This window comes from Schistocerca cancellata, chromosome 2 (assembly GCF_023864275.1).
Source record: "Schistocerca cancellata isolate TAMUIC-IGC-003103 chromosome 2, iqSchCanc2.1, whole genome shotgun sequence".
NCBI classification, from domain to species: domain Eukaryota; kingdom Metazoa; phylum Arthropoda; class Insecta; order Orthoptera; family Acrididae; genus Schistocerca; species Schistocerca cancellata.
In genome coordinates this window covers 646,410,884-646,432,174 of record NC_064627.1, presented here as the reverse complement: position 1 = coordinate 646,432,174, position 21,291 = coordinate 646,410,884, and the positions used below count along the sequence as shown (strand labels likewise).

The 21,291-nt window shown below is 40.1% G+C and overlaps 1 protein-coding gene across 11 annotated transcripts in view; it reads right to left on the bottom strand.

The window, feature by feature from the left end:
* Positions 1 to 21,291, bottom strand: part of LOC126162316 (uncharacterized) — a 716,875-nt gene that overhangs the window by 565,179 nt on the left and 130,405 nt on the right. For 3 of the 11 annotated variants that reach the window (XR_007535055.1, XR_007535056.1, XM_049918741.1), the window contains one exon: positions 7,365 to 9,562. Coding sequence is in view for 1 of the 11 variants with exons in the window: in XM_049918741.1 (XP_049774698.1) it covers positions 9,534 to 9,562 (29 nt within the window). In the remaining 10 variants the exon portion in view is untranslated. Of the gene's footprint in view, positions 1 to 5,385; positions 5,478 to 7,346; positions 9,563 to 9,974; positions 10,398 to 21,291 lie in introns of those variants that run through there. The other 8 variants (XR_007535052.1, XR_007535053.1, XR_007535051.1 and 5 more) reach the window with 8 other exon arrangements.

Genomic DNA, 21,291 nt, shown 5'->3' with positions numbered 1-21,291 from the left:
ATTGCATTCAGACTGAGTTTATACACCGCTGTAATAGAACACTTAACAATATTATGGTCGAATAACACGTAATTGTCTGTGACACACTCATTGTCGAAGACGGCACGTGTGATATGTCGGGTTATACTGGTCACCTAGCATTAATTACGTCAATTAAAGCTCCAATAGCATCATTATGACGGTCTATCGTTTCATTTGACTTATTACGGTCGACACGAAGAGCGCGGAGGCAGCTCGTACTGACACTGCTAACAAAGTATTGTCTCAACAATGACTAATTAGCCGGCAGTTGCACGCTTCCCCCAGCAGTGAGGTGGCCAGCGCGTGTCTGACCCACGTGTATCGCGCGGCTATGCAACTAAATCATCTGATAATATCGCTGTTCCGGAAGAACAATGACAACTACAAAACTCACCAAATCGAGGTTATAGCACAAGACATCTCAGAAAAAGGTAGAGCATGCAGTGAAAGATCGTCAGAACTATAGTTCATACACAGTGCCGCTAGAGGGTAGTTGCGCCTTTGTGGAAATATCGATTGTTGTGACTTGGGTTGGAAAAAACATTGTCGTAATTGTCAGTTGTGTGTTTCAGTTTGGTGAGTGTATCCAGTGAAATAACGACACAAGTTATGAATACTGCGGAATCATTTCAGCTAAAATCCTTGGTGCAATAACGACGTAAGTGTACATTGTGTCATTGCTTTCCCGATGTTTCAATAACTTCTTCGTCGTAATCGTTCAGAGTCATTGTTTCCTCAATATTTAAGTAACTCTTTTGTCATAACTGTTCTTCGCGTCATTGTTGATACGAAAATGGCTTTTTAATACATGAAGGTCAACTTCATTTCCGTTTTATAGGGATAAAAATGAGCGACCGAGAAAAGAAGATTACGCAACTTGCTCTTCAAGGGCTAACGGAGGATAAAGGGGCATGGAAGTAAGCTGTTCCATGATAAGTGAACCACAAGACGGGTGAGCAGTACTGAGCAACAACTATCGAGCCCACACTGTGAAATAACAGACAAGCAAGTGAGCAAGATGGAGTCACAGGCATCATCATCTAAAGATAATCCAAGGTACCACAAAGTTTCAAATGTGTATGCGGTTGAAAGGGCAAGCGCGACAAAATCAGTTCTGAAAAGTCTGACATTAACATCCCCTTTGCCAAGCAGCACTTCCCATAGCAGTTCAGATTTGTCATCTGGCTCAAGTGTCAATCATTCATCAAGCAGCTATAATCGCCTAATTCAAGTGAAAAATCAATCGTCCATTAGCAAAAATCTCTTATTAAGAAGCCTAAAAAAAGAATTCGAAATGTTGGCAACTGGGGCAAAGTAAAAGCCAAAACGATGGGAAACAGTGGGAAAGTTATACATCACGTACGGGTAAAATTGTCAAGGCTCGAAAAAATGGATGCTCCGTTTACTGATAAATGTATCCACTCTTGTACAAAGAAGGTAACAGAAGACGATAGATGTAGCTGTTCACGAATTACTGGGCACTAGGGTCGTTACAAAGACAAGGGGATTTTCTGAATACATGCATTGAAACGCTCGTTCTCAAACATCGTCGCATTACTGCCCAAGAACCTAGAAAGCCGAATTGCGTTTTCTGCTTGGTGAAAGATAAGCAGAAGATTCGTGTGTGCAGAACATTTCTGATAAACACAAAACCGAAAGGCAAATCTGTACTGTTATCGAAGCGAAAAGGACTGGGACTGGGATGGCACGTGTGGACAAAAGGGGACAACATGGAAAACACTAGAAGACTGATCCCGAAATCTTGGAGTCGGTTAGGAATCACAAAGTCAATTCCCCCATATTGAGAGTTACTCTGTAAGAAGTGACAACAAGAGTATTCGTCGATGGTGGCTTATCCATCGCAGAAACGCACAGAAATTACTTTTCAGAGTGATCTTCCGCTGACCTGCCAGCTGCGAACTATGACGCCTACGCGCCTATATTCAATACCGAATTCAACATCGGATTTTTTGTTCCAAAGAAGGATCAGTGCGACCAATGTGAAGCGTACAAAGCGCTACAGATGAAGCCAAGGCAAAGCTACAAGAAGCATTTCACGAACATCAGGAAGAAACGGAACTGAGTCGCATAGAAAAAAACTTGGATAAGGAGTTGACTCAAAATAAGAAGATACAACTAGCTGTTTATGATTTACAAGCTGTCTTACCGGTACCAACGGCACAAACATCTGCCTTTTTCTACAAGTCGAGGCTCAACTGTTACAATTTCACAGTGTGTCCTTACATATATTTTTTTTCACTGTCTATTATTACTCTTTAAGTCTGTTCTACTTATTTTTGTTGTTCGTTGCTGGTCACTGAGATTGGAAATGGCAAAACTACCTTTTTTTGTACGAGGTAGCAATAGCAACTTGTGTCATAATATCTTGAAGAGTTATCCAGTTGTGGAGGGCAACAGAACAGGTAAGTACCATAAACTCAGACTATGATCCGCAGAAATCATGTAGCAAACCGTTTCCATTGTAAAAATCACATTGATTAAAATGTTCATTCTCTTCTATTCCAGATACATGACTGCAACGTATTTGTATGCAGTACAAAGGATGGATATTTGGTCCATTACGCACAAGTATTTGATTCTTGGTCACACCCAGAACGAGGGAGACGCACTTCACCGCATCACTGAGAGAGCAGTTAAGAGTGCTAAGAAGGCAGGGCCAATTTATGTGCCGCATCAAATACAATCAGTCACCCGAAATGCGCGACAGCTTAGAGAATGAGTTTTTCAGATTTCAATCACATTAAAGCTTTGCATGATGAGATGGCTCCTTACATGTCCAAGGACGTGAAAAGGGAAGTGATGTGTTTCAGTATAAGAACAGCTGCAAATAGTCCGCGTGGGGACGAGTTCTGTTCAAAGGAAGAAGAGGCGTGGAACAGGGAATGTATATGGGAGTAACCTGCTTATACTACAAAACTGACCCTCTCAGAAAACAAAATTCAACATTCAAACAATTTGGTTAACAGCAACATCATTCCTAAATAATACAAGGCCTTCTATGATTCTCTTTCCACATAAATGTAATTTGTTGCTTTTGTGTCATTTGGAGGCTCTTTATTAATCTTAGTATATTATTTTATGTCAGTTATAAGATGCAAATAATAAAAATGATGATAAAACAAAACTGTAAGAGTGAACAAATTATTGTTTAGAGATCTATTGCTTTTTCCCCACACACCTTCTTTAGTCCTATTTGTTAATTTCGATAACAATGTCGGAAGAAAAATGACACTTAACGGGTTGCAAGGGGGTGAATGGGATGCTGTTTGAAGGAAATAATTTTTGTATTTTGTAGAGAATCCTTAGTGTCACAACTAGGCCAACTTTCAATTCCATAGATAATTTTACTGTTGTTTTATGAAGTTTTTAAAAATGTCGTTTGGTTTTCTGCCTCTCCTGTAAACTATTCATTTTGACAGTTATGTCACTGTTCTTCTGGAACGGCGAATTATGATGTACGAAACGCACAATATAACTGGGTTCTTTAATGGGACCAAAGGAATCGGTGGAAGTGGGATAACTGTGGGCTGCTACAGAATGCTTCGTCCCGTCAGCTACTATACTCCCTTAAAATGACTGTGACTGACTGACGGTTCAGTGAGTCGAGTGGCACAGAGCAGACGATACCCCCGAGAATACAAGGCCGGCAACAGTTATGACGCCACGCTCACCGGGCCACGTGTACTGCAACATAGCTTGGCGCGCTGTCGCCAGTTAGTCGCGAAATACACATCCACCTTTCTCCAAATGAGCTATGGAAACCAGAACTTTAGGCATACTGTACAACAAACCATGTAGCTTACCTACATTTGTTAGCAACCACTTCATTCACAAATGTAAATATTTCGTACCAATGTTTTCTCTAAACGTTAATATGTGATAATCTGGCTTGGTTTGGCTTTGAGCACTACAGGACTTAACATCTATGGGCATCAGTCCCATAGAACTTAGAACTACTTAAACCTAACTAACCTAAGGACATCACACACATCCATGCCCGAGGCAGGATTCGAACCTGCGACCGTAGCAGTCGCACGGTTCCGGACTGCGCGCCTAGAACCGCGGATAATCTGGCGCCTAGAACCGCGGATAATCTGCCGGTTACGTCTGTTATATGAATATGTTCACTCGATCTCTGGGATTGAGTGATTCCTCTCTTACACCCTCTTCATTCACTCTTTCCCATGGGGAGCGACCGCCTGTCGTTGAGGGTAGCATTCATCTCACGCTAGGTGAGGAGAACTCTACGTCATAGTGACGTAACACTACGTCATCGTGACGTAAATAACCTAAACCGACTACATGAGTGCGTATATCGATCTTTTCGATTGTACCGATAACGTCAAAGCTGAATGTAAATACATGTGGACAAACGAAGTGACAGGAGTTATCTGTTATGCTCATCCCAGTTGAATTAATTATTAAGCTGTAATCCCAACAATTTGGGATGGTATTGTGTGTTTCAGGAACATAACGAATGTCTGAACGAAGGAACCATAACGAAAGTAAGAAAAAGCTTTTAGTCAATTTTTTTAAAAAATCCGATGAACCGTGCATAAATCGTGTGGATACGAACGTGAAATAATTAATTATTGAGCTGCAATCCAAAGAATGTAGGATGTTATTGTGTGTGTCATGAACATAACGAATATCTGAATGAAGGAATCATAACCATAAGGAAAGTGTCTTATTATTCTAGCCTGAAATGAACTACCCCATTAAAAAAAAAATCTGATGAATCGTGCATAAATCCTGTGGATAGAAACATGAAATAATTATTAAGCTGCAATCCAAAGAATGTGGGATGTTATTGTGCGTTTCATGAACATAACGAATATCTGAATGAAGGAAAGATAACCATAACGAAAGTGTCTAGGCATATTTTAGTCCGATTAATCGTGCATAAATCATGTGGATAAAAACGTGAAATAGGGAGATATTGAAGTTTTTCGTATTTTTATAAAAGCCAATGAATTGTACATAATTCATGTGGGCTGAAACGTTAAACTGAGAAACTGAAGTTCGAAGTAATTCCGAATGTTGCTGGAAATATTAAAACCATCTAGTTCCATTTAATTTTGCCTTCATGTTGTAAATCAACTAAGAACAATGAACAGTGCAGATTCAAGACGCACACAACAGACTATGTATACAGAATGCACACAACAGTCGATAGGGACAACTCGTGAAACTCATGATGACGCGTGCCTACATCACGTTGACGCTGACGACGAGTGCTAGCTACCCTGTCGTTGAGGGGACAGACGCTTGGCTGTTTCTGCCACGGCCAGGGCAGCAGCTGGCGCGAGGAGGTGGCGCGGTGCGAGCGCAGAACTGCTGTGACCTGCGGTAGCGGCGGCTGGCTACCTCCTCCAGCTGTCTGACACCCTGGTCATGGTAGCAGCAGGGCGCTGACGCGGAGCATGGCTCAGGGGCTAGCAGAAAATGATTTTTCGATTAATGGGCAGCATCATACCTGTCACTGAAACGGAATGCAAAAGTCTCAAAAATTTGTCACTGGTTCCCTAAGAGAACTTCTATGCTCACTCAACTTTGTACTGTCAGCAAAGGTGGACAATGAAATACGTATGTGTATACACACACACACACACACACACACACACACACACACACACACACACACTGTTTTTGTAAACAGTTAAATTCTCGGACAATCGGGATGCGTTATTTACTTAAAACATGCAATGGCATAAGTTGTCACGGACTTTGCAGTTAGAGCTTCAAGAGGCACTGTAGTTTCCCCTGAAGTATATCTAGAAGTGTGAGTACAAATTTTTATTTACATTTATATATACATATCCCATGAAAAAGCCAAGTATATAGAACACAAACATAATACAGAAAATTTTATGAAAACAAAGTATGGAAAAATTAAAAGAGTTGATAGATTCAGATATGGGGGGGAGTGGATCCAAGCCAATGGACTGGATAACACAACAAATAAAGAATAAAAAAGTTAGGATTTGCATATAAATTAACACAAAACTACTACAATAAGAAATCAATATCCATACAAACGAAGATTAAACATTATAATTCAGTTATTAGGACACAAGCAACATATGGATCAGAGTGCCTAACATTGAATAAGAAAGGTGAATTAGGAGAACTAGAAATAAGAGAGAGAAAAATATTAAGAAAAATTCTAGATCCTGAGAAAAAACAAGGAAAATAGGTGGATTAAAAGGAGGAATGAAGACCTATACAAAAATACAGAAAAGATCACAGACACAATGAGGAAGAGATGGCTAAAATTTTACAGACATTTAAAAAGAATGGAAGAAACATGTATTACAAAGAAAATTTTTAATTACATTAGTAAGCTGAAAAAACTGTAGGATGGATAGAAGCAGTAAAGAAAGACGCCAACAAAATAGATGTTACAGAATAAATAATACGTGACAGGAATAGCTTTAGGCTACTTATAGAAAACGCAAACTATGAAGAAGATGAGCCAAAACCTCAACCCAAGAGAGTGGGGTAAAACTAAATCAAGATATCTTCAAATTTCAGAAAAGAGCTGTACGAATCATAACACATTGCTCTCCAAGAACTCATTGTAGGCCCCTTTTCAAAGAACTGCAAATACTCACAATACCATCACTGTATATTTTTAAAAGCATTCTGTGTACAAGAGCACATATGAAAAATCTATATACAAATGAGGACTGCCATAATTATAATACTAGACCTTGTAAGAATTTGTATGTAGAAAGGGTAAGGACAACACAAACCCAAAAGCATGCAAGTTATTTTGGAATAAAAAAGGACATAATAGATGAAGTAAAATTTAAGACTGAGCTTACAAAATTACCTTTTAAACAAAACTTTCTATGACGTAGATGAGTACTTTGATTGTGTGTAAATTTATTGCAAAAAATTTTAATTTATATGTCTAAATTTGTACTTTTAAAAAATGCCTTGAAAGTGATATTCCATTATTATGTCTGTAGTACTTGTACTAGTATGATAACTTTGTTGTGACAATTCCTACATCATGTAAATGATTTACAGGAAGATGATAAAATGAAATGAAATTAATGAGCAGAGATGAGCAGTTGGTGAGAAAATGAAGAAGTACTGTGAAGAACAGAAGAAAAAGGAACACCATAAGTCTTAAGTTGTATGTGGTCCATAGCTGGCCAAATTTATAAATAAAATAAATTAATAAATATATATATTTATTTATTATTTATTTATTGTTTATACTATTTATTATTATATTATATATTATTTTGTTATTTATTTTATTAATATTATTATTTATATTAGACTGTGCTCAAAAACTTCAGACTTTTTGTTTCTTAAGATTTTTCAAGATACTGCAACACTTACACTCTATTTTACACTTGTTTCTGAGTGCAGTGTGCACTGCATAATTCACTTAAAGAATAAAAGCACTTTATTATAGGCTGACTCACCTTAAGACTACAAGCAATACAAATTAAGCAATAAAGAAAATGTCAGACTGTGACCTGTGTTACATTTCACAGCATTTTCAAGATAGTGTGCCACACATTTGATTTTACACTTGCCACTGATCACAGTCCGTACTGCATCACTCATTTATAATGTACAAGCATTTTACCTTGCTCACCTGGAGTTCATGAGAGGTAACAACTGGCAGTGAATATTATGTACTGAAAGAAAATTTCAGACCATGCCATAAAAATTCTGAGTTTTGTTCCTGAGCATTTGCAAGACACTTAGCAGCACTTGCATTTCATTTTACTCTAATCACAGAGCACACAATGCACTGCATCAAAAACAGTTTGTATTTGATATATGTGGAGGGAAGTAATAAGAAATACACATAAAACAGATAAAAATAAAAAATCTTACTTGTGACAAAGTGTTTAAAATTTCCTTTTCTTCAATCCTTGAAGAGGCTGCACAAAATTATCTTTATTTTCCTTTTTGCAAAACTTATTTCATTCCATATTTACAGTGGTCCTAAATTTCCTTACACATTTCTGGTATAGTGTGTTGAGGGCAATAATTTTCACACCCACATCATTAGCCAGCCATAAGTATTTTTTTTTAAAATAAGGTAAACTGCTACTGGTCTCTGATTCAGCAGCTTATAGGAACTAGCAATATATGTTAAGAGTGGGACACTGAATTCAATATTTTTGAGTTCATCATTAGTAATACTGAAATTACAACAAACAAACAAAAACACACACACACACACACACACACACACACACACACACACACACACACACTTACCACTTTGCTACAGTATTGAGTCACGAACTTTAAGCAAAACAAAATGTATGACTATATTTCTTCACATTTATTCAGTTGTCTCACATACACTTAGAACCATGAACACTGTTATGCAGAAAAAACAGATCTTTTACTATCTGCAGGATGGGTACACAAAATCTGCTTGCATTTGATTTGCAAACCTATTAATGGCATTATCATCTGCAACAATTGAAAGAGTCTGAAACCCAACAGCTTCTACACCTACTGCTAGTTTAAACAAGCTTTTTGCAGCTTCTTCAGAGCCAATGCATACACAACATTTTTATAGGAATAAAGAATGCTTTCAATAATGGTATATCAACAGTATCTAAAATTCCAGTAACATCATCTGCCTTAAAATCTACATACGGCTTGATGTGAATCTCATCTAGCAGACATCACATATGGTTCATGTGGTTTTTAAAGTGAAACTTCATCTTTCAAAGGACTTAAGAAATTAGGATTACTTAGATTCACATTTTTATTGCAGCTTTCTTCCCTTAATGAATTTGGATACGGTAAAATGACGAAACTAGACAACATCAAACGCTTAAAAGGTATGTAGAGAAATCATAAAGAGCATAGAATCACACACACCAGATCAAATTTATGATGAGCACTGGATTTAAGTAAATTTAGTTTGCGACTTCAGAAATGAAAGAATCATATCTTGTCTTACCTTCTGTAACTGCTAAAATTTCAAGAAGGAAGGAATGGCTTGTGCAAGTCATTTCTCTGTCACTAATTAAATCTCTACATAACTTCAAAACACTTACAACTTCAATTACACTACTAAGTCCCTAGGGAATACACAGTTTAACACTGAGGCTCGGGCAAACTGTTATGAATCTAATATCAGGTGGAGCTGTCTCAAAATTCAGGTACACGTTCGGTACATATTATTTTCTCACTTCACTTCACTCCCTGTAACATTTTCAGTTTCTCTCACAAATTCATCATAACCGTGAAAACCGAATTTTTCACCTTTTTGCAGAAGCTGTTTCTATGCTTTCCGATACTGTCATTCTCAACCCATAAACACCACCTTCCGTCCCCTGTTTTCTTTGACTTGGGGTACCCGTTGCACATCTTGTCTTCAATTCAAATAACTGGTACAGTTCGGTAACTAATACAACAAGGCACCTTCTTTCAATCCAGGTTTTTCCAAAGGAACTGTTACTCCTTTCCAGGTAACTGCAGTGTTTTTGGGAATGAGATCATTCAAAATTCAGTTTTCTTGATAAATCTGGAAAGAAAGCGAGAAGAAAATTATTCCAGAAAAAAATTGAAATGAAATAAATGAGATTTCACATTAGGAAAAGTATGCCACACAGTTCTGATAGCAAACCGAGATCATTGCTTTTCCACAACCTTAAAATTATTTTGTTATTCATAACAAGCTACTCATCAAACGCAAAAATTTTTGGATCACAATCACTGTACAGAGCTGTAATTAATTAAGCTACAGACATTGTCACACATAGATTTATGTAAATTGAAACAATAGACATCTCAACAATGAAAGTCGTTTGCATAATACTTTCAACAAAGCTGTGCACTGATAATCGAGCCTTTGTGGTTATAATTTATTGTTACTTACAGCACATACGAGGTGAAATGAAACGTCATTTTTTGTTATAAATAAAACTTTATAGTACCTGTCTCAGAATGTTCTAGTGGAAAGTTCTCGAGTGGAATAGAAAAGTTTATTTCATCCTCAGTCTGGCGTCTTTTGCAAATTTTAAGACATATCTTTTTGCAAATTTGGTAGCAGCCAGTACAGCCTTGTACACAGCACTTACTCTCCATGGTCTGACGCAAAGCAAATACTACGCGGTGGCGAAAGAGACGTACAGTAAAGCAACACACCCAGCGACTCAGAGCCCAACAACATTCCACGGTCGCCATATGCTACTGCCTGCTGCAGTGCTGCTGCTCCTGCTCCTCTGCTAGGGTTGCAAACGATACATCGATGCTTCGAAAACTTCGACGTTTCCACCATGAAGATGAGGTTTCCATCGACATTTTGAATGGCGATACATCGCTAATGCATCGATGTCAAAGTACCTAAAATCATAGACATCGTTCAACAATTAATTTCCACCCGTGAATGCTCAGCCGTCGACAAGTCGAGTCTCGTAATACGTGGTGTACCACATTTATTGCTGTACTCGTGGTTTGTGTACTTTTGAAGTAATAGGTAAGTAAACTACACACATCAAAAATAGTTTTGTACCACCTCGGTTCCGAGAGTTCCGGAATCTGTACAGAAAATTGGAATAGAGATCAACATCACATTGTTCATGAAAACTACACATTGTATGCTGTAACGCCATCCAGCGAGACCTTCAGAGGTGGTGGTCCAGATTACTGTACACACCAGTACCTCTGATACACAGTAGCACGTCCTGTATTCGTCGTGCCATACCATCCCAAGTTCATAAAGGCACTGTTGGTCCAGATTGTCCCACTCCTCAATGGCGACTCGCCGTAGATCCCTCAGAGTAGTTGGGTGGTCACATAATCCATAAACAGCCTTTTTCAATCTATCTCAGGCATGTTCGATAGAGTTCATGTCTGGAGAACAAGCTGGCCACTCTAGTCGAGCAATGTCATTATCCTGAAGGAAGTCGTTCACAAGATGTGGACGATGGGGGCGCGAATTGTTGTCCATGAAGACTAATGCCATGCCAATATGCTGCCAATATGGTTGCACTATTGGTCAGAGGATGGCATTCACGTATTGTACAGCCATTATGGCGCCTTCCATGACCAGCAGCAGTGTACGTCAGCCCCACATAATGCCAACCCAAAACAGCAGGGAACCTTCACCTTGTTGCACTCACTGGACAGTATATCTAAAGCGTTCAGCCCGACTGGGTTGCCTCCAAACACGTCTCGGACGATTGTCTGTTTGAAGGCATATTCGATTCTCATTGGTGAAGAGAACGTGATGCCAATCCTGAGTGGTATATTCAGCATGTTATTGGTCCCATCTATACCGTGCTGCATAGTGTCGTGGTTTGCAAAGATGGACCTTGCATTGGATATCCGGCGTGAAGTTGCGCATCATGCAGCCTATTGCGCACAGGTTTGAGTCGTAACACGACGTCCTGTGGCTGCACGAAAAGTATTATTGAACATGGTGGCGTTACTGTAGGGTTCCTCTGAGCCAAAATTCATAGGGAGCAGTCATCGACTGCAGTAGTAGCCCTTGGGTGGCCTGAGCGAGACATGTCACCGACAGCTCCTGTGTCTCTGTCCATCCTCTACGTCCAAACAACATCGCTTTGGTTCACTCCGAGGCGCCTGGACACGTTTCCCATTGTTGAGAGCACTTCCTGGACAAAGTAACAATGCGGACGCAATCGAACCGCGGTATTCACCGTGTAGGCATGGTTGAACGACAGACAACACGAGCTGTGTACCTCCTTCCTGGTGGAATGACTGGAAATGATCGGCTGTCGGAACCCTTCCGTCTAATAGGCGCAGCTTATGCATGATTGTTTACATCTCTGAACAGTCAAAGGGACTTCCTCTGTGATACAATATCCATAGGCAACGTTTATCTTCAGGAGTTCTGGGAACCTGGGTGATGCAAAACTTCTTTTGGTGTGTATATTTAGTTTATGGTATTAAGTATTACTACAAGTGATCTCAATTGAATTCTGCGCTGCAATCACTGGACATGATTTAAGTCATTCTCATTGTCGATTTGTATGTCTCTGAGTGTGCTTGTGCACTGTAACGTTTAATGATATTGTCAAATAGAAGAAGGCGTAATTAGATGAATGATGAACACTAACTTCACTTAATGAAGGTTTAACAAGCAATTGCACATACAAGAGCATTGAGCGAACTGCCTCCAGCCAGAACACATACAATATATATACAACTACAGAACATTCCAATACAATGATTCTTGACATTTGTGGATACTTCTAGAATGTGCTCGCACCAAATACAGAAATAAAAATTGTACAGTTTAGGTGAGATTTGAACTGATGAACCCATATAACAGTTTAGTATCATAACCACCCAGACCACAGAGCTACTCAGCTTCTTCTGGGACACTGCTCCCTTCTTAAGAGATCAATGTCTCGGTGTTACGTCGTCCTAGACCGGGAACGAGTCATCGGTCCTGCATACTCCGACTCCTGATGATTGATTCTCGCCCTGGCGGTGATCTTCTTAGAACTTATTTTGCCGCTACACTCTTCGTCACGTTTCCGCTTGTTGCCTGTCGCTGGAGCTTCGAATTTATCCTGGGTTGCAAGGTCCTTATAGGGCTTGATTCGAAGGACATCGACCGTATCTCTGATCTTTCATCGTCTTGTGTAGGGGTCGAAATCTTCAACTTCATAAGTAACATTAGACAACTGTCTTACAACCTTGTAAGGTCCAAAGTAGCGCCTGAGGAGCTTCTCAGAGAGACCAACCTTCCGAACAGGAGTGAAGATCCAGACGAGGACACCAGGCTGGTAGACAACAGGGCTGTGGTTCGTGTCTTACCTTTGGCGATCGTTTTCTTGAGCCTGCAGCGTCTGGAGTCGAACTAACTGCCAGGCTTCCTCAACTCTGGTTAACACCTGGCCGATGTAGTCGTCGTCCACGTCATCAGGATGTAACGGAAACACAGTGTCCATTGTCGTAGTCGCCTCACGCTCATGCACCAGGAAAAATGGCGTAAATCCTGTTGTGTCTCGTTTGGCGGTGTTGTAGGCAAACGTCACGAAAGGTACCACCTCATCCCAGTTGCTCTGTTCAACATTGACGAACGTTGATAGCATGTCGGCCAAGGTCTTATTAAGGCGTTCAGTAAACCCATTACTTTGCGGGTGGTAGGCAGTGGTCATGTGATGAGTAATGTAGCACCAACGGTTTATCTCTGTCACAAGATTCGATTGAAAAACTTCCCCTCGATCCGTAATTAACGACCATGAGGCACCATGTTTCAATACAATGTCTTCCACAATGAATTTGGATAACTAGGACGCTTCGGCTGTTTTCGTGGCTTTTGTAATGGCGTAGCATGTCAGATAATCAGGGCAAACAATAATCCATCTATTGCCACCAGCAGACGTTGGAAATAGACCGAGGATGTCAATCCCAACACGCTGGAAAGGAGTTTTGGCTGGTGGAATTGGCGACACATAGTGACAGACACTCCTAAATAAACCTGGCCAGAAAAATCTCCAGCGGATTCTATCGTATGTCTTAATAAATCCTAGATGTTCGGCCTCAGATATGTCATGGAATTTCTGTAGAACATTTAAGTGCATGTGTTTGGGAATCACTGGTAGCCACCTCTTTCCAAACGGATCAAAGTTTTTCTTGCAAAGTAATCCATTAACTACCTTAAATTGTCCTTTCACATCTTCTGACCAATTTAAGGCAGGCATAATTTGAGATATCGTGGCGTCCTTTTTCTGCTCAGCAGAGAGATCCTGGAGTGTAGCGAGACAGTCACTATATTCAACCAAGTCGTGTTGGTCTTGCACAGGGTTTCTTGAGAGACAGTCGGCATCTTGGTTCTTCCACTTTTGAACACTATGGTAATGTCATACTCTTGAAGGCATAGTGCCCACCTGGCGAGTCGTCCTGTTGGATCCTTAAGACATGTCAACAAACAAAGTGACTGATGGTCTGTAACAACTGTGAATGGCCTTTCATAGAGATACTGTCGAATTCTGCACATGGCCCAGATCACAGCAAGACATTCTCTTTATGTAGTTGAGCAGTTTCTCTCGGATTTTGTAAGTGTCATAGAAGCATAGGCTATAACCTTCTCTTTTCCATCCGAAAATTACTCCAGAATAACACCGATCCCATATCCACTGGCATGTATGTGTGGTTCTGTAGATGCTCTCTCATCATACACAAGGGTCAGTCATCAGAGCTTTTCGCAGCACATCAAAAGAATCTTGTTGAGAACCATCCCAGATAAATTTAGCATCAGCTTTTAAAAACTCTTGGAGTGGCCTGGCCTATCTCTAATACTTTCAGGAATAGGAAATTCCGTTATAGATCTCACCTTTTCTGGGTATGGCTGCACATCTTCGTTTGACACACGGTGTCAAAGTATTCTGATTTCTTTTGCTCCAAAGAGACACTTTCTTGGATTAAGTTTCAGTCCTCCTTGTTGGAGACACTTAAGAACGGCCCTCAGTCTTTTTATATGTTCATCACATGTCTCTGAGAACACTATAATGTCATCTAAATAACAAAGACACATCGTCCACTTCAGGTGCCTTAGAAGATTATCCATCATCCGTTCAAAAGTTGCTGGTGCATTACACAAACCAAACGGCATTACCTCAAACTCATACGGGCCCTCAGGGGTGATGAATGCAGTTTTCTCACGATTAGCCTCATCTACTTCAATCTGCCAGTATCCAAAGTACATGGTTGAGAAAAATTTAGCCCCCCTTCAGACAATCTAGCGTATCGTCAATTTGTGGAAGAGAGTAAACGTCCTTTTCAGTTATCTTATTAAGCTTCCTGTAAACACAAAAGTGCCAACTGCCATCCTTCTTCCTGATGAGAACCACTGGTGACGACTATGGGCTCTGCGAAGGCTGAATGATGTAATTCTTCATCATTTTCTCTACCTCGTAGCGAATTATTCGATGTTCCATTGCTGACACACAGTATGCTCTCTGGCTTATTGGTTGATGGTCTCCAGTGCTAATCCGGTTCTTCACCATTGAATTGTCTAATTTGCTCTTGACCTGTGGATTGAAGCATTCAGAGAACTCTTGAAGAATGGCAAGGGTTCTTCTGTTGTTCCTTAGTGAGATCTGGTGATAGTCGAGCTAGAATATCTTGTCTCGTAGTGGTAGCGCTAATTTCGCCCACAGACTCGGCATGGGAGGTTTCTATGACACTCAGCTGTTCTTCAATTAACGGCTCAGCGTTTGCTACGCACATGCCTCTTGGAAGGATTTGCGGTTCTTGGCGACAGTCAACTATCCACAGTTCACCGAATCCGTTATTAAACGAGACGACAGAGGCTGGGATGGCCAAGTTATTCTTCAGTGGTATGCTTCTCTTACATTGCACTTCAAGACCCATCGGTTGATGCATAGAATGACACATGACAGTTACCTTTCTAGCGCTGACTGCAGGAATGATCGCTTCATCCAGCACACATAGTCGCCACACACTCGGATGCGCATCTTCCTGTCCACAGTATCTCATCTCGTCTAGCATAATCTTCGAGCGACCACAATCTATAATTGCCTGAGAAGCTTTCAAAAAGTCCCATCCGAGAATGACATCATTACTACACTCTTGTAAGACAATGAATTCTAAGCGCTGTGTATGGCCACTTACACATACACGAATGGTACATCTTCCTGTAGGTTTTAAATATTTCCCATTAACTACCTCCAGCAGAGATGTTTTGCTGTCGACGAATATGGTTTTCTGCAACTGGCGACGTACTTATCCGAAATGACTGAATATGATGCTCCAGAGCCCACAAGAGCTTGGGCTGGTCGGCCATCCATCAGGATATCCACGTAGTTTCCTATCATTTTTGTAGCGATCGACGGCAGTGAATTTTTCTCTTCGGCGGCCTCACCTCCAAGGAAGGTCGCACCCTTTAGTTTTCCAGGTTGCGGAGGCTAGGTGATCGGCTGGAGCTTCTAAATGGCGATGGAGACCTTGATTGGCGTGTTGGGGAGCGTCCTCCCCAGCGGCTAGCTTGCGGCGATGGTGACCTAAGTCGTCCTGCACCCAAATCTTCTTGTTCATCTTCGTCGTCCCGGAGTTGGCGTCGGCCGAGATCGGTCTGCTGTCTTCTGGCGCGGGCGTCATCAAATATCCGCCGCCTTTCTCGACAATAGCGCACCACATGTCCCGGTCGTCCACAGTGCAAATATACTGGTTGGTTATCCTGGGTCCTCCAGACGTCAGTCTTCCTTGGTGCCCAAACAGGTTCTTCATGTGGCATTGTAGGAATATAACTCCACCTCGGTCTCGACTTTTCACCGTTTTAAAGGGAAATGAAGGACGAGAGATTGGGTTCAATGTCTGTTCCATTTCCTCCCTTATGACCTCTTGAAGCGTCTCGGTTTTTTTGCTCGCCATACATTCCAAGTGCCTTCTGAACTTCCTCTCTTACTATCTGACGAAAAACACTTGTGAAATCAGTTTCTTTCTCCATCACAGACATCGATACGACGTTTTGAAGCTGTTCAAATTTCTTGCACGTAATTCTTTTATGACACATTGTCTCGATATACTGGCACAATTTTATGAAGTGATCTGCTGTCGAAACCTCCTTCAGGAGTAGGGTTGATACATGTCCGCAGCAACATCGTTCGTGAGATGTCCAACCTTATCTTCCTCCTTCATTCTAGGATCCACTATTTTACCCAGCCCCAAGACGCCTTGAATGTAGGATGCTGTAGTTTCTCATGGACGCTGTGCCCAGGACTTTAATTTATCTTCAACCTTGCACTTCTGTCGTTGTGTGCCGCCAAAATACTTCCCAGTTTGTGAACTTCTCCTCGTAGTTCTCAAACTAGTGCTTGGCAGTGCCCTCCAAGTGGAAAAATACGTTAGCCAAACACACGGTGTCATCCCATTTGTTAAATTTGGCTACATGTTCATTCAGCCACTTGTTTGGATCTTGGCCATCGTCACCAGAGAACCTGGAAAGATGTCTCATGTGGTGGTACACAGTTGCTGTCATCGTAACGTCCTCTTCTTCTTCTGTCTCCGATGGATCGCGATCTGTTGAATATGGCTCGAACCCGGGTTTCTCACCATGTAAACGGCGGCTCTGTCGTGGCCTGATGGTAGCCACTGTGTCGTCGATAATGTGCGCTATCACAAGTTCCAATACCCGGCGCCTCCTCCAAAATAAATTCACCTAGAAGAAGGTGTAATTAGATGAATGACGAACACTAACTTCACTTAACGAAGGTTTATTCAGCATTTGCACATACAAGAGCGCGGAGCAAACTGCCTCTGGCCAGAACATATATAGTATATATACAGCTACAGAACATTCCAGTACAATGATTCTTGACATTTGTGGATACTTCTAGACTGTACTCCTACGAAATATAGAAATTAAAATTGTACAATCTAGGTGAGTTTTGAACTCACGATCCTCCATGCAACAGCATAGCACCATGCCCACTACACCACGAAGCTACTAAACTTTTGCTGCGATAATATTACTGTAGATGCAGGTGCATTACGTATGATGCCATTCAGCAAATAGATGTACCAATAAATGAAATTTTAACTATTCCTTGAGGTAAATATTTTCACATGTACTTCTGATTTTAGTAGTATTTTAGTTGAATTGGTGGTAATTTTAGGTTATAGATCATTGGTGTACCAGGATTTAATTAGGAAGGAGGGAGGGAGGGGTGGGCGGGTGTTTCAACAAACGGTAATCATAAAAAATGACTTCTCATAGATCATGTAACAACTCTGAATTATATACCATACTTATATACATGGTCATTCAGCTGTCCTGACTGATGTCGTTTTATGCAACCACGCATGGCAGAACAATGTTGTTCGTCAGTTCACTCTGAATATTTGATGCACAATGCCAAAAAGTTGCAGAATAAGTGGAAAGTACGCGACATCTTAGACCTATTATACAAATTTCGTTTATGAAATTACTTTAGCCCATCAAAGCGGCAAGTTATACATTAATCTTTTCACCGGGTTTTACTTTGAAAAGTCTTTACTTCCACATTTACCATTTTGATATCGCCTGTTAATTTCGTTGTTTACGATGGTGCAACATACTTCATACCAAGTGTCTCTTTACGGAAGTTTAAGTGCTATAAACGGAATAAACTTAGAAAGACATCCAGAACCTGTATGATACATTGCTAATTACATAAAAAAATTGGTGGCGCTGGGATAAGAATGGTAGATGTAAGATATATCTTTGTCCAAAAACACAGCGTAACTTATGGCCAATCCTCACTTGTATTTTTTATGGTTTGGTTCTGTATGCTAACAGTCGCTCCAAGCTCTTAGAGAGAACGTAATAGATTACTTGGCTGTCGCCCGTCTGGGTTCTGTTCCTGATACATCCGTAAGGCGGGTTGCACAAAAGACGTCAGCAGTGGCAGCTGAACAGCCCTGCATATACAGGTTGTTCAGAAACAGTCTGAAAAACTTGTAAGGGCGTTGAATAGGAGGCTGTGCTGGGAAATAATTATCAAGGAAATAATGCATACGTTACGCCCTTTCAGACTTATTTCATACTGAAGTAGGCCAATCAGATCCCTGCGTGTGCAGATTCATCCAGGCTGCAAGGTTGTAACATCCCCAGAAAAATAAAAAATGAAAATGTGCCAAGTGTAACCTCGCCACAAAAAATAATAATTAAATGAATTTTTCTAATATTGTAACCTCTGAACAAAATTAGTTTTAATGTAACCTCTGAACAAAATTGGCTCCCATTTATAGTCTGTGTGCGGAAATGCATTCACATTTAATGTTCCCACAAAATTCTTTTCTCATTTAATGCCAAGTTCGAAACAGAAAAATTCCTAAACACCAAAATACTAAAAAAATTTAGTAACCTGATAAATTTTATGAGGACAGCAGCGCTGTCCTTCGGCCCTGTACTCTGAATAAAAAAAGTAAAAATTCTTACCTCAATAAAAACTGCAACTATATCTGCTCTTAAGCTGGAATTTTTCGACACAGCTTCGTGCAATGCTGGCGTATATTTTTTTTTGATTATTGGAAGGAATGATCATGCATTTAAAATATTCTTTAAATTTAAATGAATGCTTTTCTTTAAAAGAGTTGCTTTATATTATAAAAATTATTATTAGAGCATTTTTTTGGAACAAATTAAATTACAATTAACATACATTATTAAATATACGCAAGGCTGCTTCTTTACCTTCTACAACAATACTCATCCACCAGAATCCTGACCAGAGCAGACTGCAGACACGCACAGGCACGCGCCGACTAATGCAGACTAGCACGGACTGAAGACTACTATTGTCGACTCGCGCAGTCAAGCGCAGACTAGTGACAAGCAACAACTAACTACATACTACTCTCTGTTCAGAGATTCTGTCATGCCTCGCCCATCGCTGGCAATGTATACGTCTTACATAACCCTCCACTGGGGGGGGGCAAAAATTTGGCAGTGATGGTGAGTCAATTGGACTTGCCATGACCAACAAATTTTTCTTAATTAACTAAGTTTACAATCACAGAATATATACATATATATAAGTGCAGAACATGAAATAAAATATAGTGTACATGCACTGAGTACAGAACATACCGAGCAAAGACAAAATGTATACACAATGAGTACAAATCATATTAACAAATGACATAAAGTGCACACGCACTGTGAACATATCAGGAAATCACAAATGTATAGGCAATGAGTACAAATCATATTAACAAATGACAAAAGTGCACATGCACTGTAGTACAGAACATATCAGGAAATCACAAAATGTATAGGCAATGAGTAGAAATCATGTTAACAAAATGACAAAAGTGCACACGCACTGTATATACTTTTTTAGTATTTTACAAGAACTAGGATAGGAAAGGGAAGGATTGCATCATGGTTGTAGCACTTTAGGTTGCACGCAGCTGCACTAAAAGTCCATATCTTTCTATAGATGCACAACACCAAGTGAGACAATCTGAAGTTCTTTTCCTTGAAGTACTAATCAGTGTAGCCAAGACACTGAAATGTCGTAGTAATATTTCATGTTATCATTTTGGTAGTACATTAGGTACACCAAACAGTGGGACCATAATAACATCTCTATCGCTCAAGGTGGTGGACAGCACGTCGTGTCAATACCACGTTCTTGTAAGGTACACCAACATAGAATTAGTGCAAAAACCAAATATAGTGCTCCATGATCATGAGGATACACAGGATAAACGGATATTGCAGTAATTTCTGGTAATTAGGTCAGAAGGTGAAGGACGTTAAGTCACATACTAGTCTTAATTGAGAATTACACTAGGCTAACAACTGATTTAACTAATTGGTGGCACTCATCGCCCAGTTGCTGAACATTTCTGTACCGTGTATGAAGTATTACAGAATAATGTTCATAAATCATCTGATTACAGTGAACATTGGCACTCATTGGCCAGTTGAATGGGGAAATCAGCACAACGGCCGCCGCAGAGACAGGGAACGTACATGGAGAAGAATTTCCAACTTGCTCAGTGCTGACAGACACACTGTTTCCACTTAGTACTGACCATCTGATGTGGTACAAATGACAGACGAATATAATAATGTTACGTGGAAGAGCAGTGTTGGTACATTTATGTTCTCATAAGTAATAATCACCATGAAATTAAATTTTGTTATCGCACTGTTAGTTCGCTAACACTGGCTACAGCCGGCTACATGTTAATCGATTTCTTTTGACACATACCGATTACACTTATGGTGCCTGGAGCGCGATTACAGTACACACAAACTCCACGTTTCCCGACTGAGTTTTCTAAATTTCCCCACAGCAAACAAATAATTCCTCGAAATGATACCATTTCGGCACTTTCCCCCAAATATCTAAAATAATAGTTGAATGGAATACGCATGTTTGTCATCAGTATTGGGGCATGAAGAGGCGAAATTATCTGTCCAAGACCGTTAAATTATCGTACATATAAAAAAAATGCACTACATAAACTAAAATTTTTAATTTGTAAAGAAAAACCCGTAACCTAACCAGAAAAATGAAAAGCATGGCCTACGTGCGCCACATTTGCTTTCATCATATTTTTTTCATTGTCCTATTGGTTTACTGTTAGATGCTACAGAAACTTTAGAAACAGATAAAAGATCTATTTCATGGTTTAGTGACTGACAAAAGTACAATTACGGCAGCTTAATTTAAAAATTTTTAATCTCTTAAGCATCTACCAATACAAAATGTAAATTTTCTCTGCCATAAAAACTATAGTACAATGATTTATTATCAT